The sequence below is a fragment of the Castor canadensis genome, chromosome 14 (genome assembly GCF_047511655.1).
Source record: "Castor canadensis chromosome 14, mCasCan1.hap1v2, whole genome shotgun sequence".
NCBI classification, from domain to species: Eukaryota; Metazoa; Chordata; class Mammalia; order Rodentia; family Castoridae; genus Castor; species Castor canadensis.
Genome location: NC_133399.1, coordinates 5,159,156 through 5,183,816, shown reverse-complemented (window position 1 = coordinate 5,183,816; position 24,661 = coordinate 5,159,156). Strand labels below are relative to the sequence as shown.

Sequence of the window (24,661 nt, the reverse complement as noted above, 5' to 3'; positions counted from 1 at the left end):
CTCTTGCACATCCTCCTTGTTCCAAATTTTGTTCATTTTTACCAATACTTGATTTTGAATTGTCTGTTCATTCCCACTTTGTTTTTGCTTCTGAGCAAGGGTCTGTCTGTGTAGGCAGACTGGCCTTGAACTCATAATCCTCCTGCCTCAGCTTCCTGAGTGCTGGGATTATAAGTGTGCACCACCATGGCTGGCTGCTAGTCCTTTTTTTTTTTTTTTCACTAGCCACATGTTGATGTTCAATTTCTTTTCTCTTCTTTTCCTTCTTTTTTTTTTTTTTTTTAAGGATCCTACAAACTGTTTTCCCAGCTGGCCTTGTACTGCATCATCTTGATTTCAGCCTCCTCCATTACTAGGATCACAGGTGGGAGCCACCAGTGAGCCACCAGCCCAGTTTATTTTCTGGGATGCAGTGCTTGATAAATATATGTAAAACTGTGTATTTCCCTCAACCTTACTCTCTGTCATATTCATAGATTCTTGTTTGTTTGTTTGCTTATTTTTTGCTGTACTATGGTTTGAACTCAGGACTTCCATCTTGAGCCAAACCACCAGCCATATTTTTTATAATGGTTTTATTCAAGATAGCATCTCAAGAACTGTTTCTGTGGGGTAGCTTCAAATTGAAATCCTCCTGATCTCTGCGTCCTGCATAGCTCACAGTGCAGGCCTGAGATAGTGGCACCTGGCTGTGTTCACAATTATTTCCTACCAGTTTGACTGCCCTATTATTATCACTGTGGTCTGTGGTCATATCCCTATAGCTTGAGAAGGTTTTTCTTCTTGTACTGGGGTTTGAACTCAAGTCCTTGTGATTGCTGGGCTGGTGCTCCACCACTTTGGCCATGTACTCAGCCCTGGATTGAGACTTCTGAAAGTTAGGAGGATCTGGTTTACTTCTATGTCTCATGAAGTCACTGGCACAGAGAATTATCTCAAATGAATGAGTACTGTAGACCTGGCAAAAATATGTGCTACTAGAGGGAATGGGAGGGGACACAATTGTCACACAAATCACTTACTCTCTGCCATATGTCCTATATGCAATGAATATTATATCCTTATATACCAATCATTTATTTGCAAACCTTGATGTTAGCAAGAGCATAATTGTCACTTGTCCAACTCCACAAGCCTTTCCCCAAACTCAGGCATTTTCAGAGCCAGTTCAACTGTACCAAAATGATAGGTGGAGCAACAACCAGGTGCAAGTCAATCAGAGCTGGGGCCACAGTGCGGCCATGGTATTTCCAGGACCCTGCAGTCATACCAGGATAACTAGGCCTGATTATTCACACTTTCTGAGCTTCTAGTTTCTTCTGCAAAGTAAGTGAGATTGACCAGATGATCCTTTGAGATAGGAGCCAATGCTAACATTCTCCTTGGCATTGTAACTTTCCAAGGGACTTGATCCTTGCTTTGGTGGGAAAAGGTGAGCTTTGTCATCCTTGAGTCAAGACAAAGATGTTTCTTCAGCCTAGTGCTGTCTGTGTCTTTCACAAAAATAGGAACCTAAGGGAACCAGCAGCATCCATTTTCTCTACTGGGATCATGGGAATCACATGCTATGGGGAGGGGGTACCCAGGAAAGTAGATCTGTCAGATACATCATGCCCCATAGCCCATCTCCACAGCACCCCTCTGCCTGAGCCCAGATACCTTTCCTCTTGGGTTTCTGGGTACCATAAGCACTGGTGATACCATGAGCATCAATAAATGGTGACATCATGAGGCCCAGTATTGTCATTTTGACCTAGGATCTGATTCCCTCTCAGTCCTTTCCAGGTTCTGCTGAATTGAGCAAACACACGGTGAACATACATGAGGCAAATTCTGTTTCCCGACAAATGTAGATCTAGGGCAATTTTACCTTTCTGGATGTTAGAGGACATAAATGTCATGGCTCCCTCATTCCTAGTGGAATCTAGCTTCACCCTGTGGGATGCCCCTTTTACCTGGGCTCCTGTGGACTCAGTACTACTCCTTCCCTGGGGCCTTTAAGCACAATCACCACCTGTCTCCAATCTGTATTTCTGGATTTCCGTCTCTTCATACTCAGAACCATCCCCAAAGCACCCTAGGGTTTATAATCCCAGCCATGTTCTCAAAGCATCGTGATCTTGTTTTCTCAGGGGTTCAGCAAATGTGAGTTTCATGCTCATTTGCTATAGAAATATTGTAGGTCTGGGAGTGAACTATGACTATGAACAGTGGTATCCTCTGCCCTGAGCTTTTCAGGGTTCTTCCTGGGAGGCTATTAGAGTAGTCAGTGCCCTGGAGGAGACCCGTTGTCTGCAAGACCACGGGGCCATTCAGCAGCCCAGACCGGGGCTTAGAAATGGCATTTGGAGGTAGTGATGTCTAAAGTGCGACCTAAGGAATGTGTAGTTTTGATTCAGATGAGGAAGCAAGGGGATGAAAGATTTCTGGGTAGAGATGATAGTGAGTGCGAAGGATCAGGGAAAGTGTGGGGCCACTTTGTTTAGGGACCAGGTTGAGTTCACTGAGCTTGGCCAGTTGGAAGTGGTTGAGGGAGTACTGGGGCATGAAGGCACACAGGAAGAGCCCAAGGTCATGCATGACAGTGAAGGGCACTTGGAGGGTTTCTTTCTAGACTGTGGGAGATCCTAAATATTTTCAAATGGGTCTTAATGTAGAAGTGTAATGGTTGAATGATAGCAAGGCCTCCACCAACTTGGAAGATATACTTCCAGTATTCCAAAGTGTTGGTTTGGTTTTAAGCATGCATATGTAGCCACTTTCCTGTGTGTACACAGTTCTCTGTAGCTGGTGGGAAGAGACTAAATTGTAGAGGTTTGGCAGAGATCCAGGGTGTTTTGTCATAGGTGTGAGTTTCTCAAATGTGGTTTGTAATCAGATTTGTGACTGACTCCAGAGGTTGAATGAGCACTGTTCCCTATTGCACAGAGGGAGTGAGGGAGCAAGCTGTGTTTACCCAGTACAGTTCTGACTCAAATGTGTGGGCTCTTTCTATACCAACAGTCTGAAGAGATCCACAGTGGACTGTATCCAAAAATTCCACTGAATTCTGAAAGTACCTCTCATTGGTGTCTCATTCTAAAGGTTTATGGACTCAGTCCCCAAGACCACACTGGCATCAGATGGCAGTCAAAGCATTGTGTATTGAGAGTACACACATTTCTGTACAACATGGGTACATTGTCACTTTCACAATCCTACCCCTTCATGTTTGCTAATTGCTAAAATCAGTAGTGAGACTCAGACAATACTTAATCAGCAGTTTATGAAAAAAAGATAACAGCTCCATGGAACAGGAGCATAGGACAAGGCAATGTAAAGACCTTGCATGTCCCACCTGGAGGTCCCAATTTTCCAACACCTCTATGTATTCACCATCCTTGAAGGAAAGTAAGATTGTCCTCATTTCATATGCAAAGAATTAGATTCGGTTTTCTCATCTCATTTCACCCATCAATGTTGCAGTCAAGTGGTTGAATAAATTGGAATCAGGGGCTCAGGTTAGAGGCCAGTGATTCCTGGCTGAGGCCCATCTTTAGTCTGCAAAGGGAGGACCATGAAGTCCCCTTGGTGCTTCCCAGACAGCTGGCTGTCTTTCCTTCATGTGGCCTCCATGTGATCAGAAGGAGGACAGGAGTGACAGTGGGAAGCTGTGGAGAGCAGGAAACTCCCAAGCAGATGCATTTGGAGGTTCTGATCTTTGAGATGGATCCTGGTTGTCATGAAACTGTTTTCTGGACATTGTTTTGGTGTTTCCATGGTTAGAGGTGCTCTGATCAATCTAAATTGAGTAGGTTCAGATAATCTATAAAGGTAGACCTTGGAGAAGGTTTCATTCATGTATTGCCCTGGAAGAAAGAGCTCATGAATTTGACAGTTTGCCTTGGTGAGACCTTAAGTGACTTCAAGTGAAGCTTCCTTCTGGAGACTTTTAAGATTTTGAAGGACACTGGAAGGAGTGCATGCACCAAGACATCCAGAGTGATATTCTTAGGGGTCCTTGCCTCAGCCCAGGAATGGATTACTCTGGTGCTGTAGGTCTGAAGTACTGGGGATTGAATTCAGGGCCTCGTGCTTGCAAGGCAGGTGCTGTACCACTTGAGCTACTTGAGTTTAATCTTCTCAATTAAACTAGAATTTTTTTCCAGTTTTTGTTTTGACTAGGCTGCAGAGGCTGCCTGTGTGAGCTGGTTCCAATGTTTACTTTTCTTCCTCTGGATTCCTTTGTAGGATATTGCTGCCATATAACTAGTTTTTCCCCATGCATTGGGTAATTAAAGTCCCTTGTTGCTATTTTTCTTTCCTTGGCTGAAAATAGGTAATCATTAGAAAATGTGCTGACAAAGCCTTGTCCATGAAGCCACTGCCTCATGTCCCATTTCTCAGTGTGATACCAGACCTTTCCTCTTGTTCCAGTGTGGGGCCTGACCTGGCTTGGCTTGCCTTTGTTGCCATTGCCAAGGATGTCCTCATTGGCCAGTGTCTGAAATTCCCCCTCGTGCCTCCACTTCCAGCACAGTTCAGAAAGATCAGGAGGCCGTTCTGGAGAGCCAGGAGGAAGGTCAGCTTCAATGCACTTTTCCCCCAGGTGTGGCCAGGTCCAGGCCTATGAGGAAGCCCAGGAGGAGCTGTGGATAAATTGTGTCTGCCTCCTCTCCAGGTAGGGATCTCTCTCCTCTTGTCACTCAGCTTGAGCACTTGCCAATCAGGGCCACTGGAGCTGTCCAGTCAGGAGCCCTGGCTGAGATAGGTTCAGGAGATTCCTTTCTGCCTTGCTAGTTGTACAGCTGACTTGGCATTTGTGAGTTGTCTGGTGGCTCAGTTTCTGTCACTTTGTGACCACTGACTTCAGGAGCAGGATGGGATCCCCGTCTCCCAATCCCTGAACGCATAGATTTCTTGATGTTGGGAGCTGTGTCTCCACCGTGATCTGGTTCTGAGCTGGGCTTCTGAGAACGGGCAAGCAATACCTCAATTCCGGGGACACCCGGCGGTATCCCCCATGGGACATATTTGATGACAGAGTGGAAGGGGAGGTTCAGGTCTTTGACATAATTAGTGTTGTCCTTGTACTGTGTGTAGACAGCATTTACAAATGAAATGCAGATGGAGGCAGGACCTGAGCTTATTGAAGAGGCTGAATAGCCCCAAGTGCAAGGTCAAGGGTGTCAAGGGTGTCAAGGGTGAGGCTGATTAGGGCTGTGCTGTCTAAGGAGGATTAAACAAGAGGAGAGGAGGGCAACGAGGGGACATCATCAGCTCCGGGGACAGATGAAGTGTCCCTGAGTCACCTGTCTTTATGGTGACAGTAAAGGTGGCATCTTTTTCTAGCTCGTGCTATGTGTGGACAGAGATCAGAGATCAGAAGGGAGGACAGGAACATTTTCTCAGCCTGTGCCCAGTTTTCTCTTAGATTTAAAGGTTGAAGGGCAGGACAAATCATCCAAGTAAAGTGAGAAGGTGTTTCCTTGCACAATGACAGGACTCGATTCCTTTGCTTTCTCTTGTTGGTACTTACCAGGAGTGCAGGGTTGGGTAAAATTGAACCGCTTTTACATTCATAGAGTTGGTGGAGTCATAATGCAAGTTGTGCCCATTGAGAAAGTGTGAAGGTCAGACCCAGAAGGGCACCTTTGGATGATGCCTGGAGAACAATGGTTTATGAATTTCATCATTTCTATAAGTTTTGTATAAAGGAAATACATTTATGCCTTTGGCCTCTGATTTCTTAGTCAGTGAGCTTCCTTTCTGCCACCATTGTTGTGTCCCTAACCTGACAGTTGTGAAATGTTCAATGGCTCACATTCTGCCAGGAGCAGGTGTGGGACAGCAGGACACCCCGGCAGCCAAGAATGGTGAGCATTGAAGGTGGATTTGTGAGCTGGGGCAGGCAGGGCTGTTGAGAGTGGCTGGAGGCAGCTGTGGAGCAACAGGGCCGCCAGCCTGAGCCCAGTCGGCGCTGAGCAGAGTCCCCTTGTCCCCTTGTTCCACGGGCGAGGCCGCCACCAAGACCCAACTTCCTGTCCCCGCTGGAGCCCCTTTGTCCCTCCGCGCCCACAGCTCCGAGTTTCCTGATGTTGGATTCACATCTCCACTGCAAACTGGACCTAAGTCCAGTCTTCTGAGAGCCAGTGGGAAATACCTCAGTTCTGGGGACATCCGCCATGGCCTTCATGTGAAAGGGACCTAGGGGACATGTTGGGTGTATGTGAAGGGGAATCGGGTCCCTCTGACATGGTTGGTGTCGTCCTTGGCCTGTGTGCACACAGTGTTTACAAATGAAACGCTGATGGCGGCGGGACCTGAGCTAATTGCAGAGGTGGGACAGCCCCAAGTGCATGGGCCTTGCTTTCTAGGGAAGAGCAAAGAGGAAGAGAAAGGAGGAGAGGAGAGTGATGGAGGGGCAGCATCAGCTCCTGGGACCGCGAGCGTGTCCCTGAGGTCACCTGTCCTTAGGATGACAATAAAGGAGGGCTCATATGCTGGCTTAGGCTGGGGTGGTCAAAGATGAGAGGCCTGAAAGGAGAGAAAGTTCAGTAAAGTTTTTATTAAGAGTTCTGTTTCTGCTGATCAATTGAGGTAATGCTTTTGATGCAGAAAGTGGGATTTTGAAAATTATGTCCTTAATGCAGGTTAAAAAAAGTGGTCTTCCCCTGAGTTCCCAGGCAGGTGTTTTCTTGCTCTTGGTGCTTCCCCAAAACAGAAAGCTTTGTGAAGAGGGACTTCTTTAACCATTGCTGTTTAAATATGATTCCAGCGCTTGAGTAAAACTTAGTATCTTCAGCTGTTGTTTTGCATGCAGGTGGTTGTTCTTGACAGCATGTCATTTGTGCCAAATGACAAATCCTTAAGGATAGACAGAAATATTCACTATCAGGTTAAGTGAGCCAGAGAAACTGTTTATGGTTTGGAGGCTTCATTTTGGTGTAGAGTGTTATAAAAATTTTGTTTTGTCTTTGTCCAGTTTTAGCACAGAGAACATTAACGTCTTGATATTCCCTAGCAAGAGAAATGTCTGTGTTTATTGTATGTGTCTTTGTTTATAAGGCAATATCTGAATTTATGAAAATGTAGTCACTCAGGGTGCCACCCCAGATTACTTTGAGATCAGGGAATGGTGAACAGGCTTGAAGAAGTACATGTTTGGCCTGCCTCCTGCAGTGGGGACAGTATGGTTGAATGGAGCACTGAACTTGTGGGATCTCTGCTAACACTGGGACAGGAGGCTTGAATTATGTTTGAGAATTGGTTGGCATGCAGTAAAAAGCATAGATTAGGTGTCAGAAGTGATATCAGAAACAGCACTGGTCAGAACCTTCAGCTAAATATGGGAGAGTGTTCATGGACAGATCTGACTCTGTGTAGGAGGAGCATTTTCTCGCTGGGAGGAGGGGAAAGGAGGATGTTGGAAAGTCTCAGATGAAATATTGGGGCTGGTCAGTTTTCTTCTGTCACCCCTGGAAATAGGCCATCTTAGACTGCCTTTGCACAGTGACAGGTGATCTCTAATCTTAGGAATCCTGTTTAACTTTCTGAATGTGGGTCCCTTATGAACTGTGGGTGTAGCAGGCTGCTTCCGTATGTGGTTTCCCTCTAGTTCCTTTCTATAATTTCGTTTCTGCAAAATAGGAGTTTTTTTTCTTATTTTAACATTTTTTGGTGCCTGGCTTGGTGGTACATACCTATAGTCCAGGACTGCAGAGGTTGAGACAAGATGATTTCAGTTTCCAGGCCATCCTGGGAGATTTATAAAAAACCTTATTTACAAAAGCAATAATAATTTTCTTGATAACTTGGGAGTAAGATGGAGAATTTCTTGCTTGGAATCTCATTGAATAGAATGAAGAGGTCGATAGAAACACAGAGAACATTTCAAAAAAATTCTTTCATACTAAATTTAAACTAAATATAAACAGAATGGGGTCACATGCAGATGAGTACTCAGGCCACAGTAATTTGGTGGGCTGTGTTCTCTCTTCCTGCTGTGCACCCAGAGGTGACCAAAGATGGGTTATTGAACATGGTTTATTCTTTTACCATGTGTCTGTCATGGAGTTTTACTTGGTTTGTCTCGAGTTTTGAGATGTAATACTACCATACATGTAATGTTAGGTTCAGCAGAAAGGGTTCACTTGTGCTGTCATTGATTTATAATTCCACATATGATGGTGTCTGAGGCTGTGCTCACATGGATCATTTCACTGTCCCAGGTAGTTTGATTGCTTCAACTATTTGTTTGTTGGGGTATGTGTGTGTATGAGCACACATGCATGCTTGATGATGTCGGTGACCTTCTTGATTTTTATACCTAAATGGTAGTGCCTAATAGATTTTTATTACAGTAGGGGAAAGTGCTCTTGTGTAGACAATGGGCAAAATCAAATTTAGTATGCAAAGTGTGAAAGTATATGTATTTGTCATCCTACCATTCATGAATGTGTTTATCACGTGATTCACCAACACTTGAAATGATTCATTTTTGTGTTATTAGACAGTATTTCTATAAAATATGTCTTCCTTATATTGGTCACATCTGGCATTGTTCCGGTTTCCCAGGTGGCCTTACATCTTATATGAAACATAATCCCCCTCCCTCTTTGTCTTTGCCACATGAGTGGTGCTTTTCTTTTAATATCAGATCCACTTATTCATAAGTAAGAAGTGAGAACTTTTGGCCAAATAACAAAAATATTAAAAATCAAATACCTGCCTAGCAAGCAAAGGACTTGAGTTCAAAACAGAGCATCAAAAAAGAAAAGCTGTGTTAAATATTATTACACCAGCTCATTAGAGGATCATTTTCCAGTGTGTATTTTGCGGGTCAATCAGTTGGGCTCCCTCTATTGAGCATGTTAGAAACTTACAAGCCTTTCAGAGTTAAACAAGTAGCATATTACTTGCAGAAACTCTTTGGAACACTGAGCCCTCGTGTCAGGCTGATGACATCCATCCCTATGTAGATCCAATATGCTGGCAAAGGTCAAACATTGTTCTCAGGCAGTAGTAAGAACATGCCATCTCTGGGCGGCTGGTGGTTATGCTCTTGTGCTCACTATGTAGCGGGACTTTATCATGAGAGATGCTATAGACCTAGTGTACAGAGGTTGGGGTGATCCTATTGTGTTATTTTACCTCAGAGTTCTCAAGTAGTATCAGAATTGCTATGAGACAGGGTGTGAGTATGGATGGAGGTAAAGACTGGAGAGAGAAGTACATGGAGTGACCCCATAAGGAGAACCACATTAAGTGGTCTGCTCATGAACAGAATGTAGATTTCCAGTGCTGTGACTCTCATTCTTCCTCCTGGAAATCTGTGTGATGTTTCAGGAGCCAGTGACCTTTGAGGATGTGACTATGAACTTCACCGTGGAGGAGTGGGCCTTACTGGATCCTTCACAGAAGAATCTCTACAGAGATGTGATGAGGGAAACTTTGAGGAACCTGGATGCTGTAGGTAAGGGTGACAGTGTTTCTTTAATGAGTCAGTCAGTGAGAGAACCAGTGATTTGTGGGCATCTGTGCTGTTCCATAGTTTGGCATGTAGAAGGGAAAATTGGGTTGGGCATGATGTTCCAAGCCTCTACTTGCTACTTGTGAGGTAGAGATCAGGAGGATTACAGTTTGAGCTTGGCCTGAGCAGAAGTTCTCTAGACTTGATATGTACCAATGAATGGACATGGTGGTGTGCTCCTGTCATCCCAGGTATAAGGGGGAAGCATAAATAGAAGTATTTCTATCCACCCCACACATAAAATCAAAAACAACCAACAAAAAGTGCTGGCAGAGTGGATCGAGTAGTAGAGCTCCTGCATACCATGCCCAAAGCCCTGAGTGTAACCACCATGTCAGTTTAAAAAAATAAAAAGAACAAGAAAAGTAAAGAAAATTTGGTGAACCTACAAGCATGGTCTCATTATACAATGGTAACCTGCCTATAATCGATAGAACTTCAATAATTTTTTTTTTCTGTTCTCATTTTAGGGAAAAAAGAGAAAGACAAAAAAAAAAGAGAAAGACAAAAATATTGCATGTCACTACCAAAGCTGCAGGGGAAATCGAAGGTAATTTGCAAACAGCACAATAAAGCAGTGTGTCCACAGTATACTGCAGTGCCAAGAAATTTTAAAAGCAAGTCAATGATATAAAAAGTTCAGCTTCAAAATTGATTTAGTCTCTGATGATTTTCCTTCAAACTATATACAGGTTAACCATATATTACAGAAATAATCAAAATCTGAACTGTTCTATTGAAAACTGATTGTATGCCACACATCTTTGGTTCAGTGTATACAAATTTTGTTACATTCACAAAATTATGGAGTTATGACTTTACTCTCAGAGTTTGCATATAAAGTGTGTGTGACACAAAATTGAATTTTGCAACAGGCCACGAGGGCTCAAGCCAATCTTACTGTTTGGGAGACAGAGATAGTACTGCTCTCTGAGGTCAGCCTGGACAATAATTTATGTGGTGTCCCCATCTCAGGCAGAGGTTATGCACACGGCTCATATGTGCATCCCAAAAAGCACAAAGAGGAGCACTGTGTTCCAGACTAGTGAGTATAAAGACAGACAGTATCTCAAAAACAGCCAACTCCAGTTGAGCAACTTTCTTGAACTTTCAGAGTCCCTAGTTCAATCCTCAATATTACTCCTCCCCACCCCCAAAAAATAACCAAGGCAAAAACAGGTGGTTGAGTGACTCCAGAGCTTGCCTATCAAGTGCAAGTCCCTGAGTTCAACCCCCCAGTACTGCCAAAAATAAGATAATTTTGTGTCATACTATCTTACTTTACATTTGCAAACATTTCAAGGTACACAATGTTTTTACTTGTACATTTATGACGTGTGGATAAAAAGTAATATTGACAGGGTGAATTTGATCAATCTACATTAAATACATTTGTGTATATACACAATGAATCTCCTAAATGAAATTAATTCATGGTAACAGTTTAAAAACAATTACATAGGGAATCAGGGTTGGTGGCAGGTACCTGTAATTTATGGTTGTCACAGGCTAATACACATGAGCCATGTGTTTGAGACCAGACTGAGTGACATACAGTCTGAGATGAGAACAGGCAATAACAGCCATTCAGTGTTTGCAAAGTAGGTACCTTGAAACTGTGTTCCAAAACCCCTTCTTGTGTGTGTGTGTGTGTGTGTGTGTGTGTTGTATGTGTGTGAGGGGGGGAAGTTTTCATAGATTTTTTACAGACCTTCATGGTTGCTAGGCAACCTGAGCTCTCTACCACCTGAGCTATGACCCTAATACCTGAGTAAGGGTTTTTCATAATAGCTGTTCTTAGGCTGTTCTGAAGAGCATTGAGCTCATTCATGTTTAAGAATTGTTAAGAGGGCATACAACCAGTAATTTGAATAATAATCAAAATCTTAGTAATGTGCTTCCCTTTTTGCACAGATGTGAAGCAGTCAAGAGACCTTGTGAACCCTCAGAAGAGAGTCAGTGTGGACAAATCTGCACCTGGATTTCAGATCCTAAAGCGAACAGGAAAACTCCTACTGGAGTAAAACCATGGGAAAGTCCTGTGTGTGGAGAAGTCCTCACTGGTGCTTCATCTTCAAATGTGGTTGTCACAGTTAAGACTGAACAGCAATTGTGCAAGTATGAGGAATATACAAAGAAGACGCATACATGTGAGGATTGTGGGAAAGCCTTCCGTCACCCTGAATGGTTTCTGAAGCATGTAAGGACTCACAGTGGAGAGAAACTGTATAAATGTAAGCAATGTGGAGAAGCTTTCAGCAGATATAGCTATGTTCAGATACATGCAAAACTTCATGCTAGAGAGAAAGTGCGTGTATGTAAGCAGTGTGGGAAAGGCTTCATGACGCTCACAGATTTTCGTACACATATGGTAACTCATCGTGGAGGAGCACCTTTCAAGTGTACAGTATGCAATAAATTGTTTGGTTGGGCCAGGTCCCTTCAGAAACATAAAGAAATTCACACCAGAGAGAAACCCTATGAATGCAAGGAGTGTGGGAAAGACTTTGTGAGTCACAATTCACTTCTATGCCATATAAGGATTCACAGTGGAAAAAAATCCTATGAATGCAAGGAATGTGGGAAAGCCTTGTTGAGTCACAATTCACTTCAATCCCATAAAAGGATTCACAGTGGAGAGAAACCCTATGAATGCAAGCAATGTGGGAAAGCCTTTGCCCATCATAGTTGTCTTAAGAGACATAAACGAGTTCACACAGGAGAGAAACCCTATGAATGCAAGCAATGTGGGAAAGCCTTTTCTGATCATAGTAACCTTAAGAGACATGAACAAATTCACACTGGAGTGAAACCTTTTGAATGCAAGGAATGTGCAAAAGCCTTTGTGCGTCACAATGCACTTCTAAGGCATAAAAAGATTCACTGTGGAAAAAAACCCTATGAATGCAAGGAATGTGGGAAAGCCTTTGTTTGTCACAATTCACTTGTATACCATGAAAGGATTCACTGTGGAGAGAAACCCTATGAATCCAAGAAATACAGGAAAGCCGCATGTCGTAGTTCACTTCAATGTCATAAAGGAATTCACAGTGGAGAGAAACCCTATGAATGCAAACAATGTGGAAGGGCCTTGCATTCATTAAAATACCTTCGAATACATGAACGAACTCACACTGGGGAGAAGCCATATGTATGTAAGCAATGCGGGAAAGCCTTCATTTATCCAGGAAGCTTTCGACGACATGTGCAAACTCACACAGGAAATACACCTTATGTATGTAAGCAGTGTGGGAAGAACTTCACTGATTTTGGTTCTCATAAATTACATGAGAGAATTCACACTGGAGAGAAAACCCTATGTATGGAAGGCAAGATAAGAGCTTAATTTCTTCCAAATCCTGCAGAAAAAATGCAGTTACATTGCAATCAAGTTTTCTCATTTTCTCTGTTATCTCTTGTATGACCTTTCCTTCATCATCAATCTGTAAGAAGCAGTTGCTTAGGTTAAATTTTCCACAAACACCTCCCTCAGAGGCCAACATACAATCTAAAGACAAGCAGTTCTAATAGATAGCATTGTGCTTTTTTGTGGTTTGTTTTGCCAGCAAATAGAGAGCTCTTGAAGTTTCATTAGTTATAATTTCAACAACAGCCTTTAGCCTGATGATGTGGTTAAGCATATATATATAGGGAAGCGATACCCCCAAGACCCATCTTCTGCCCTAGTGGCAGGACCATACTTTTGGATAATTCACTGCGGAGGCCGTTCGTCAGATTTTTGATTGCCAATTTGTAAAGCACCCCCAGTCTCACTGAATAGAATGAAGAGGTCCTTAGAAGCACAGAGAATATTTGAAAAAAAATCTTTCATACTAAATTTAAATTAAACATAAACACAATGGGGTCACATGCAGATGAATACGTAGGCCACAGTAATTTGGTGGGCTGTGTTCTCTCTTCCTGCTGTGCACCCAGAGGTGACCAAAGATGGGTTAATGAACATGGTTTATTCTTTTACCATGTGTCTGTCATGGAGTTTTACTTGGTTTGTCTCGAGTTTTGAGATGTAATACTACCATACATGTAAAGTTAGGTTCTGCAGAAAGGGTTCACTTCTGCTGTCATTGATTTATAATTCCACATATGATGGTGTCTGAGGCTGTGCTCACATGGATCATTTCACTGTCCCAGGTAGTTTGATTGCTTCAACTATTTGTTTGTTGGGGTGTGTGTGTGCATGAGCACACATGCATGCTTGATGATGTCGGTGACCTTGATTTTTATACCTAAATGGTAATGCCTAATAGATTTTTATTACAGAAGGGGAAAGTGCTCTTATGTAGACAATGGGCAAAATCAAATTTAGTATGCAAAGTGTGAAAGTATATGTATTTATCATCCTACCATTCATGAATGTGTTTATCACGTGATTCACCAACACTTGAAGTGATTTATTTTTGTGTTATTAGACAGCATTTCTATAAAATATGTCTTCCTTATATTGGTCACATCTGGCATTGTTCCGGTTTCCCAGGTGGCCTTACATCTTATATGAAACATAATCCCCCTCCCTCTTTGTCTTTGCCACATGAGTGGTGCTTTTCTTTTAATATCAGATCCACTTATTCATAAGTTAGAAGTGAGAACTTTTGGCCAAATAACAAGAATATTAAAAATTGAAACTACATAAATAATGAAAACACTGTAGTGACAAGATGTGTTAAATAAAGACAAACAGCAGTGGGCTCATGCCTGCAATCACTGAGGAGGCAGTCATCAGGAGGATTGTGATTTGTAGCCAGCCTGGGCAAATAATTTTTTGAGATCCTTGCTCCAAAATGCCCAACACAATTAAAACTATATTTGGAGTAGATCAAGTAGGAGATTACCTGCCTAGCAAGCAAAAGACTTGAGTTCAAACCCCAGCATCAAAAAAGAAAAGCTGTGTTAACTATTATTACACCAGCTCATTAAAGGGTCATTTTCCAGTGTGTATTTTGCGGGTCAATCAGTTGGGCTCCCTCTATTGAGCATGTTAGAAACTTACAAGCCTTTCAGAGTTAAACAAGTAGCATATTACTTGCAGAAACTCTTTGGAACACTGAGCCCTCGTGTCAGGCTGATGACATCCATCCCTATGTAGATCCAATATGCTGGCAAAGGTCAAACATTGTTCTCAGGCAGTAGTAAGAACATGCCATCTCTGGGCGGCTGGTGGTTATGCTCTTGTGCTCACTATGTAGCGGGACTTTATCATGAGAGATGCTATAGACCTAGTGTACAGAGGTTGGGGTGATCCTATTGTGTTATTTTACCTCAGAGTTCTCAAGTAGTATCAGAATTGCTATGAGACAGGGTGTGAGTATGGATGGAGGTAAAGACTGGAGAAGTACATGGAGTGACCCCATAAGGAGAACCACATTAAGTGGTCTGCTCATGAACAGAATGTAGATTTCCAGTGCTGTGACTCTCATTCTTCCTCCTGGAAATCTGTGTGATGTTTCAGGAGTCAGTGACCTTTGAGGATGTGTCTGTGAACTTCACCGTGGAGGAGTGGGCCTTACTGGATCCTTCACAGAAGAATCTCTACAGAGATGTGATGAGGGAAACTTTGAGGAACCTGGATGCTGTAGGTAAGGGTGACAGTGTTTCTTTAATGAGTCAGTCAGTGAGAGAACCAGTGATTTGTGGGCATCTGTGCTGTTCCATAGTTTGGCATGTAGAAGGGAAAATTGGGTTGGGCATGATGTTCCAAGCCTCTACTTGCTACTTGTGAGGTAGAGATCAGGAGGATTACAGTTTGAGCTTGGCCTGAGCAGAAGTTCTCTAGACTTGATATGTACCAATGAATGGACATGGTGGTGTGCTCCTGTCATCCCAGGTATAAGGGGGAAGCATAAATAGAAGTATTTCTATCCACCCCACACATAAAATCAAAAACAACCAACAAAAAGTGCTGGCAGAGTGGATCGAGTAGTAGAGCTCCTGCATACCATGCCCAAAGCCCTGAGTGTAACCACCATGTCAGTTTAAAAAAATAAAAAGAACAAGAAAAGTAAAGAAAATTTGGTGAACCTACAAGCATGGTCTCATTATACAATGGTAACCTGCCTATAATCGATAGAACTTCAATAATTTTTTTTTTCTGTTCTCATTTTAGGGAAAAAAGAGAAAGACAAAAAAAAAGAGAAAGACAAAAAAAAAGAGAAAGACAAAAATATTGCATGTCACTACCAAAGCTGCAGGGGAAATCGAAGGTAATTTGCAAACAGCACAATAAAGCAGTGTGTCCACAGTATACTGCAGTGCCAAGAAATTTTAAAAGCAAGTCAATGATATAAAAAGTTCAGCTTCAAAATTGATTTAGTCTCTGATGATTTTCCTTCAAACTATATACAGGTTAACCATATATTACAGAAATAATCAAAATCTGAACTGTTCTACTATTGAAAACTGATTGTATGTCACACATCTTTGGTTCAGTGTACACAAATTTTGTTACATTCACAAAATTATGGAGTTATGACTTTACTCTCAGAGTTTGCATATAAAGTGTGTGTGACACAAAATTGAATTTTGCAACAGGCCACGAGGGCTCAAGCCAATCTTACTGTTTGGGAGACAGAGATAGTACTGCTCTCTGAGGTCAGCCTGGACAATAATTTATGTGGTGTCCCCATCTCAAGCAGAGGCTATGCACACGGCTCATATGTGCATCCCAAAAAGCACAAAGAGGAGCATTGTGTTCCAGACTAGTGAGCATAAAGACAGACAGTATCTCAAAAACAGCCAACTCCAGTTGAGCAACTTTCTTGAACATTCAGAGTCCCTAGTTCAATCCTCAATATTACTCCTCCCCACCCCCAAAAAATAACCAAGGCAAAAACAGGTGGTTGAGTGACTCCAGAGCTTGCCTATCAAGTGCAAGTCCCTGAGTTCAACCCCCCAGTACTGCCAAAAATAAGATAATTTTGTGTCATACTATCTTACTTTACATTTGCAAACATTTCAAGGTACACAATGTTTTTACTTGTACATTTATGACGTGTGGATAAAAAGTAATATTGACAGGGTGAATTTGATCAATCTACATTAAATACATTTGTGTATATACACAATGAATCTCCTAAATGAAATTAATTCATGGTAACAGTTTAAAAACAATTACATAGGGAATCAGGGTTGGTGGCAGGTACCTGTAATTTATGGTTGTCACAGGCTAATACACATGAGCCATGTGTTTGAGACCAGACTGAGTGACATACAGTCTGAGATGAGAACAGGCAATAACAGCCATTCAGTGTTTGCAAAGTAGGTACCTTGAAACTGTGTTCCAAAACCCCTTCTTGTGTGTGTGTGTGTGTGTGTTGTATGTGTGTGAGGGGGGGGAGTTTTCATAGATTTTTTACAGACCTTCATGGTTGCTAGGCAACCTGAGCTCTCTACCACCTGAGCTATGACCCTAATACCTGAGTAAGGGTTTTTCATAATAGCTGTTCTTAGGCTGTTCTGAAGAGCATTGAGCTCATTCATGTTTAAGAATTGTTAAGAGGGCATACAACCAGTAATTTGAATAATAATCAAAATCTTAGTAATGTGCTTCCCTTTTTGCACAGATGTGAAGCAGTCAAGAGACCTTGTGAACCCTCAGAAGAGAGTCAGTGTGGACAAATCTGCACCTGGATTTCAGATCCTAAAGCGAACAGGAAAACTCCTACTGGAGTAAAACCATGGGAAAGTCCTGTGTGTGGAGAAGTCCTCACTGGTGCTTCATCTTCAAATGTGGTTGTCACAGTTAAGACTGAACAGCAATCGTACAAGTATGAGGAATATACAAAGAAGACCCATACATGTGATGATTGTGGGAAAGCCTTCCGTCACCCTGAATGGTTTCTGAAGCATGTAAGGACTCACAGTGGAGAGAAACTGTATAAATGTAAGCAATGTGGAGAAGCTTTCAGCAGATATAGCTATGTTCAGATACATGCAAAACTTCATGCTAGAGAGAAAGTGCGTATGTGTAAGCAGTGTGGGAAAGGCTTCATGACGCTCACAGATTTTCGTACACACATGGTAACTCATCGTGGAGGAGCACCTTTCAAGTGTACATTATGCAATAAAGTGTTTGGTCGAGCCCAGTCCCTTAAGAGACATAAACGAATTCATACTGGAGAGAAACCCTATAAATGCAAGGAATGTGGGAAAGACTTTGTGAGTCACAATTCACTTCTAAAGCATAAAAGGATTCACAGTGGAGAAAAATACTATGAATGCGAGGAATGTGGGAAAGCTTTTGTGTGTCACAATTCGCTTGTATGCCATAAAAGGACTCACAGTGGAGAGAAACCCTATGAATGCAAGCAATGTGGGAAAGCTTTTGCCAATCATAATTCTCTTCAGAAACATAAACGAGTTCACACAGGAGAGAAGCCCTATGAATGCAAGGAATGTTGGAAAGTCTTTGCCCATCGTAGTTCTCTTAAGAGGCATAAACGGGTTCACACAGGAGAGAAACCCTATGAATGCAAGCAATGTGGGAAAGCCTTTTCTGATCATAGTAACTTTAAGAGACATAAACAAATTCACACTGGAGAGAACCCTATGAATGCAGGCAATGTGGAAGGGCCTTGCATTCATTAAAATACCTTCAAATATATGAATGAAGTCACACTGGAGAGAACCCATATGTGTGTAAGCAATGCGGGAAAGCCTTCATTTATCCAAGTAGCTTTCGACGCCATGTACGAACTCACACTGGAAAGATACCTTATGTATGTAATCAGTGTGGGAAGACCTTCACTGATTTTGGTTCTCATAAATTACCTGAGAGAATTCACACTGGAGAGAAAACCCTATGTATGGAAGGCGAAATAAGAATTTAATTTCTTCCAAGTCCTGTAGAAAAAAATGCAGTTACTGATATTGGGGAAATTGTCTATATTTATAGAACACTTAAATATCATGACCTTACTCACAGTCAAGAAAATGTATTATGTAAGGAATTACATCAATATAATTCCCTCCACAGATACACACGAACATACTCTGGCAACATGCCTTGATTACAAGAGATGGACAAGTGTCCTAATGGCAAACATGTGAGATGTACTCTAGCCCAAAATTTGTGAGTGTGGAAAACAAACTTGTCAGTGGCAACAAGTGACTTCAAAGTCCTGTGAAAATTCCTCATTCAATTGAATGCTACAAATGTTAATGATATAAAGAGTTTCATTCAAAGTAATTTGTGTAGAAAAATAATTATTGAAGTGATTAATTATATTGAGGTTTAGACAATTGTGCATGAGTGTAATATCTTTAAGTCTTCTCCCCTCCCCTTTCCTATGCTTTCCTTGTATTAGACATTGAACACAACATAGGACCATAGGACATGAGAGTTCTGACAGAATTAGGACACTTCTCAGCAATCACTTTGCACATGTTATTATCCCTGACAACCTAAGAAATTCCCACTGAACTGGGTGCTTATTCCTCACACCAGTTATGCTTTCTAGTTCTGTGGCTGATATTGGGAGGATTGAGATTTCAGGCCATCCTGGACAAATAGTTCTCAAGATCCAATCTCCTAAATAACCATACCAAAATTGACTGGAGGACTGGTTCAACCAATATGAGTGCCTGCTTTGTAAGCATGGAGTCTAGAATTCAAACTCATCCCTCTCCAAAAAATCCCTCAAAGTTCTTAAATTGTCATTTGATCCGTGCAAGAATCTGTGTGCTCACCATGCATTTATTGAGGTCTGATGTCACAAATGCAGGCTGGAGCCCAGGGCATTATTCTTCCTTCTTGGCTTCCTGGGCATTTCAAAGGTAGTTGCCACCACCCGTCTTCCCATCCTACCTGCTGGTCCCTGTGCACACTTCTGGGAATGCACTCATCATGGCTGTTCTCTGGGCTGAGCACAGACTCCCACCCATGTCCCTCATCCTCTGTACCCTCTCCATCTCAGAGTTTTTTCTGCTGATCCAGTCACCTCTTGCATGCTGGCCATCCTAGTGCCCTCTTCACTCCACCATCCTGTGGCCTGTGATGAACACAGTTCCTTCTCCTTCACATTGTGATAATCTGACTTCAGCCTGCTCATGGTCATTTGCTGTGACTGTTGTGTGGCCATCTGCCACCCATGCATTGCAGTGAGCATTGGCTGTGCCCATCTTGGGGCCTGGACCAGGGCTGATGGCTCAACCATAGGGATGTTGTGACAATTTCTTTCCCCTTCATCGTCTGTGTGTCTAGTGAAGCCACCATTTTGTATCCTGTTGCTTTTCCCTCTTCAATTTGGATGGTTGTGACCACACAGCTTTTTTTCCCCTCGTGATCCTCATGTGTGTGTCCCTATCCCAGCAGCACACCTGAGTGCCTCAAGTTTCCTGATGGAATTGGCATTTCCACTGTGACCTGGTCCTGAGCCAGGCCTTCAGAGAACAGCAAGAAATCCCTTGTTTTCAGGGACTTCTCACATGGTCCTCATGAGAAAGGGAACATGGGGGAGCAGAAGAGGAGATGCAGCTCTCTGTGTCATAATTGGTGTCCTCCTTTCCTGTGTGTAGACAGTGTTTACAAAGGATATGCAGATGGCATCAGAACCTGACTTAGTGAAAAGGTGGGACAGCCCCAGTTGCAAGATCTGCAGGGTCTCAAGGGCAAGGCCGAGCAGGGCTGTGCTTTCTAGGGATGAGCGAACAGGAGAAAGAAAGGAGAGGAGGGTGATGGAGGGGAAGCATCAGTTCCTAGACAAAGGACATGTCCCTGAGGTCACCAGTCCTGTGTGTGACAGTAAAAATAGGGTTGTGTGCTGTCTAGACTGAGTGGTCAGAAATCAGAGACCTGTGGGAGGTGAGAAAGGTGAAGAATGTTTGTTTAGCCTTTGCCTGGTTTTGACTTAGATTGCAGGGTAAAGGGCAGGACACACCATCCAATTGCAGTGAGATGTTTCTTCTCACAGTAAGGAGACTCGGTTTCTTTTCTCATTCCTATTTACCAGGACAGTAAGGTTGAGTAAAATTGAACTGTCAGTGCTTTGGTGTTTCCACAGAGTTGCCAGAGTCAGGATGCAAGTTGTGCACACTGAGAAAATCTGAGTGTTGGGCACAGAAAGACAGGTTTGGGTTCTGCCAGTGGAACAAATGCTTTCTGAACTTCATAGTTTCTGCAGGTCTGTGGTATAATGGAAATATATTTGATCTCTTAGCCCTCTAACATGTGGGTCTGAGGTCCTAGAGACCTTGGAGTTTGCAGAGTGATAGGAATGCTTTTGGTTGTTCATAACCAACTCTTTTTCAGACAACACCTGAGTTCATGCTAATGACATTATACTGCAGACCCCTTGAGAGCTTCATGAGAGGGACTGGTTACCCTATGATGAAATCACATGCTTGGGACTGGCATCTGCAGTGGGGACAATGTGGGGAACTGAGCCCTGACCTTACAGGATCTGTTAACTCTGGGTGGTATCATAGTTGAGTTGAAAACCTGCAACTCAGTGCTCCAGCCTGCCCCCATGGAGCTGGGATTACAGGCTCAGGAGGAACACATTTTATCTTCTGAATGTGGCTCCCTGTGATCTCTGAATGAAGCTGGCTGCTTCCTGAACTGCTTCCCTCTTGTTGCCTTGGTAGTATTGTTGTGCCATAACATTCCACTGTAGTGAAGAAGTTCAGAATTTTCTTCCATGACTTGCATGAAAGAGTTTAATTTTTTAGTTTGAAACTTCAGTGATGAGGAGACTTGGAGAAGCAAAGAGAATTCTTGAAATTGTTTCATGGTAAGTTTAAGTAAGAATGGAAGCAGCCATGAGTTACCCTCTAGATCAATATCTAGATTGATGTCATTTCTGCGATCTCTGGTCTCATCTTCCTCTATACCCAAAATTCTTAATTAATTCTTTTTTTTTCTTTTCAGAGACTAAAATATTTATTTATTTATTTATTTATTTATTATTGTTTATTCAATTATTCATATGTGCATACCCCCCTCACTTCCAGGCAGAACATGTTCTGCCTTGTTCTTCAATTCTGTTGAAGAGAAAACAAGAGATAATAAGAAAGACATCATTTTTGCTAGCTTGAGATAAAGATAGGTATACAGAGAAATTCGTAGCATTGCTTCCATTCACATGTATAATTCAACCCAAATTCGTTCATCTCTACCAGATCTCTTCACTACTTCCCGGTCACCTTCTCATAGTGTCCTCTGTCCAGTTTAAGATTACTTTATTCACTTCTTTACAGTGGGCACATTAAACCCTTTCAAGTTTCCTTATTCCTATTGTATGCCTTCTCCCCTTAGCATGTGACCCATATCCAATAATATTACTACATTTGTTTAGGTCTAAAGTCCACATATGAGGGAGAAAATATGATTTTTGGTCTTCTGAGCATGGTTACCTTCACTTAAGATGATGTTCTCCAGTTCCATCCATTTACTCGTGAATGACAAAATTTCATTCTTCTTTGTGGCTGAGTAAATTTCCATTGTGTATAAATACCCTATTTTCTTAATCCATTCCTCAATGGTGGGGCATCGTGGCTGTTTCCATAACTTGGCTATTGTGAATAGTGCTGCAATAAACATGAGTGTGCAGGTGCCTTTGGATAATCTGAGTCACATTCCTTTGGGTATATCCCTAGGAGTGGTATTGCTGGATCATATGGCAGATCTATGTTTAGTTTAACTTAAAATTCCTTCATCATTCTCATACACCTATTGTTGAAATAAGCTCATTTCTTACCTTGTTAACAATGTATATATTATAAAACAAAGATATGCAATATTTTAAAACAAATACTTCAAAACTATATTTAAGCAATGACTTCCAAGGAAATAGACTTCAGGCACCATGTGACATTTATGACATTCTCTTTTCCTTGTATTATTCCTAAATCTTGATGCTCTTTCTAGTTTTACCCTGTAGTTATCACAAAGCAGAGTTGATTTGTGTTGCCTCCTTCAGATTTTCAAGAAGTCAAGAGTTCCATTCCTATGCCATTAATACTGTGCTGAGAAACTTTCTCAATTGTTCTTTGCTGCACAGGGGCTGCTTGCAGGGTGATGTCTGTTCCACCAGATGGATTTGCTTATCCCAGACCTTGTGGATTGACTGGCTTAATGTTTGTTTATTTATATATGAATTTATTTAGTTATGTTTGGCTGTCCTGAGGTTTGAACTTATGGCATCAGGCTTGTTTGACAAGCCTCTATGACTTGACCTATTCTGCAAGCAGGTTTTTTTGCTGGGTGTTTTTCCAGACAGGGTCTCTCAAACTATTTGCAGGGCTGGGCTGGCTTTGAACTGAGATCCTTCTGATCTCTGACTCCTGAGTAGAGAGGATTACACACATTAGCCACATGCATCTGGCTGAATTTTATTTTTGATGCTGTTGCCAATATCATGTTGCTTTTGCCCCCAAGTGTGAAGGCATCAAATGTTATATACAAATTGGGGGAAATTCATGGTTTGTTGTAGATAAATGTAATAGACAATATCAATGATTCTCAGGGTTTAACCATCTAATTATTCAAGCATATGTCTTTTTTTGTCAATGGGACTGATGTTTAAACTCAGTGGTTCTCACTTGCAAAGCAGGCACTCTATCACTTGAGCCATACCTCAGTGCATTACGCTCTGGTTATTTTGGAGTTGTGGGGTCATATGAACAATTTGCAAGCTGGACCATCCTTCCTTTCATCTCTCAACAGGCGAAAGCAATGTTGACCTCAAAAGATTTATTTTCAACTGAAAATTGAAATTAAGCCACCTGAGGTGCTGCAGGTGTCAGAGCTGCACTCAGCAGGAATTGTTCCCTGAGTTTCCAGAGTGTGCAGTTAGTCTCTATTCTGCCATCCCTGAGCCAGCCTCTCCCATATATTTCTGCTTCTTATATCATTTTCTTTTTTTATTTGTTCATCCCAAAGGTATTTAAGTACTGCTTGTCAAGGCGACCAAGTTTTATATTTCCACAGGGGCTCTTTTTTGTGTGGGTGGTGGGACTGGGGTTTGAACTTTGCTTTGAAAAGCAGGTACTGATACCTGAACCACACATCTATTCCATTTTGCTCTACTTATTTATTTCCTTTATTATTTTGGTGTTACTAGAGTTGAACTCAGGGCCTCATTGAGACCTGTTTTGTGGTTTTTTTTTTTTTTTGTGATAGAATCTAGAGAACTATTTGCCCTGGCTGGCTTCAAAATGCCATCCTCCTGATCTCTGCCTTTTGAGTAGCTAGGATTACAGATGTGAGACATAGGTGCCCTGTTGCTCCAATTATATTGGAGATAAACGTTTTGAGAACCATTTGTCTGTACTGGCCTGTAACTATGAACCTCTTGATCTCTCCCTCCCGTGCAGCTAGGATTACAGACTTGAGCCACCAGGGCCCAGCAGTATATCAAGTTTTAAGTACAATTTGACATTGTCTGTGGAAAAGAGTAACGCGTGCATGTTTCCAAAAAGAACATACCAGTTTGTCCCTGCCCGGTAAATAAGGGGGATTCTGATTTCTTGTACTGCTGTAAAATGTCTGCTGTATTGTAAATCGGTTTTCTGTAGTATCAGGATCACTGTGAGACAGGGTATGAGTATGGATAGAGGGGAAAGTGGAATGATCAGGACATGGAGTGACCCTGTAAGAGGAACCATATAATGAGAACTGCTTACGAACTGATTGTAGATGCCCAGTGCTGTGAGTCCCATTATTCCTCCTGGAAATCTTTGGGATGATTTAAGACAGAGACCTTATGCATGAAAGCAATGTGGGAAAATCTTCATTGGTGATTGCCAGCCTGGCAAGCATGAGGCCCTGAGTACAAACCCCAGTCCCACCAATGGGAAAAAAATCACTGGGTGTAGGTTTGCAAAAGACCAGGCAGGACCTGAGGTGTGTAGAAAGCTTTACTGAGAAGGGAACAAAAGGGCAGCATCAGATGCTTTTGGTTCACTCCAACCCCTCCTTCCCACTGTGCCCTGTGTAATGCTACACTTGGCACAGTGTTCCAGCCACAGAGAGTCATTGTTCACCAACTGCATAATAGGGAGGGATGATATGACAGTTATTAGACATGTTATATGTACATCCCGTGATATACCCATCAGTCAGTTAAATACTTTGAGGAGAATCTCATCAGAGATTTCCATACGATAATGTACAAAACTCTGGTTTCAATCCAGGAC

The 24,661-nt window shown here is 42.1% G+C and overlaps 2 protein-coding genes across 2 annotated transcripts in view; both read left to right on the top strand.

The window, feature by feature from the left end:
- The window catches only part of LOC141416625 (putative KRAB domain-containing protein ZNF788), a 38,481-nt gene extending 26,936 nt beyond the window's left edge, over positions 1-11,545 (top strand). The window contains exons 2-3 of the mRNA XM_074053702.1: positions 9,328-9,454; positions 11,426-11,545. Of these exons, the coding sequence (XP_073909803.1) occupies positions 9,328-9,454; positions 11,426-11,535 (237 nt within the window). The 3' untranslated portion in view covers positions 11,536-11,545. The remainder of the gene's footprint in view (positions 1-9,327; positions 9,455-11,425) is intronic.
- On the top strand, positions 11,533-18,766 carry LOC109703306 (uncharacterized). Its single transcript, XM_074053693.1, has 4 exons — positions 11,533-12,746; positions 14,979-15,105; positions 15,633-15,729; positions 17,089-18,766. The coding sequence occupies exons 1-4, from the start codon at positions 11,853-11,855 to the stop codon at positions 18,110-18,112; spliced, it is 2,142 nt and encodes a 713-aa protein (XP_073909794.1). The 5' UTR covers positions 11,533-11,852; the 3' UTR covers positions 18,113-18,766.
- The last annotated feature ends 5,895 nt before the right edge of the window (positions 18,767-24,661 follow it).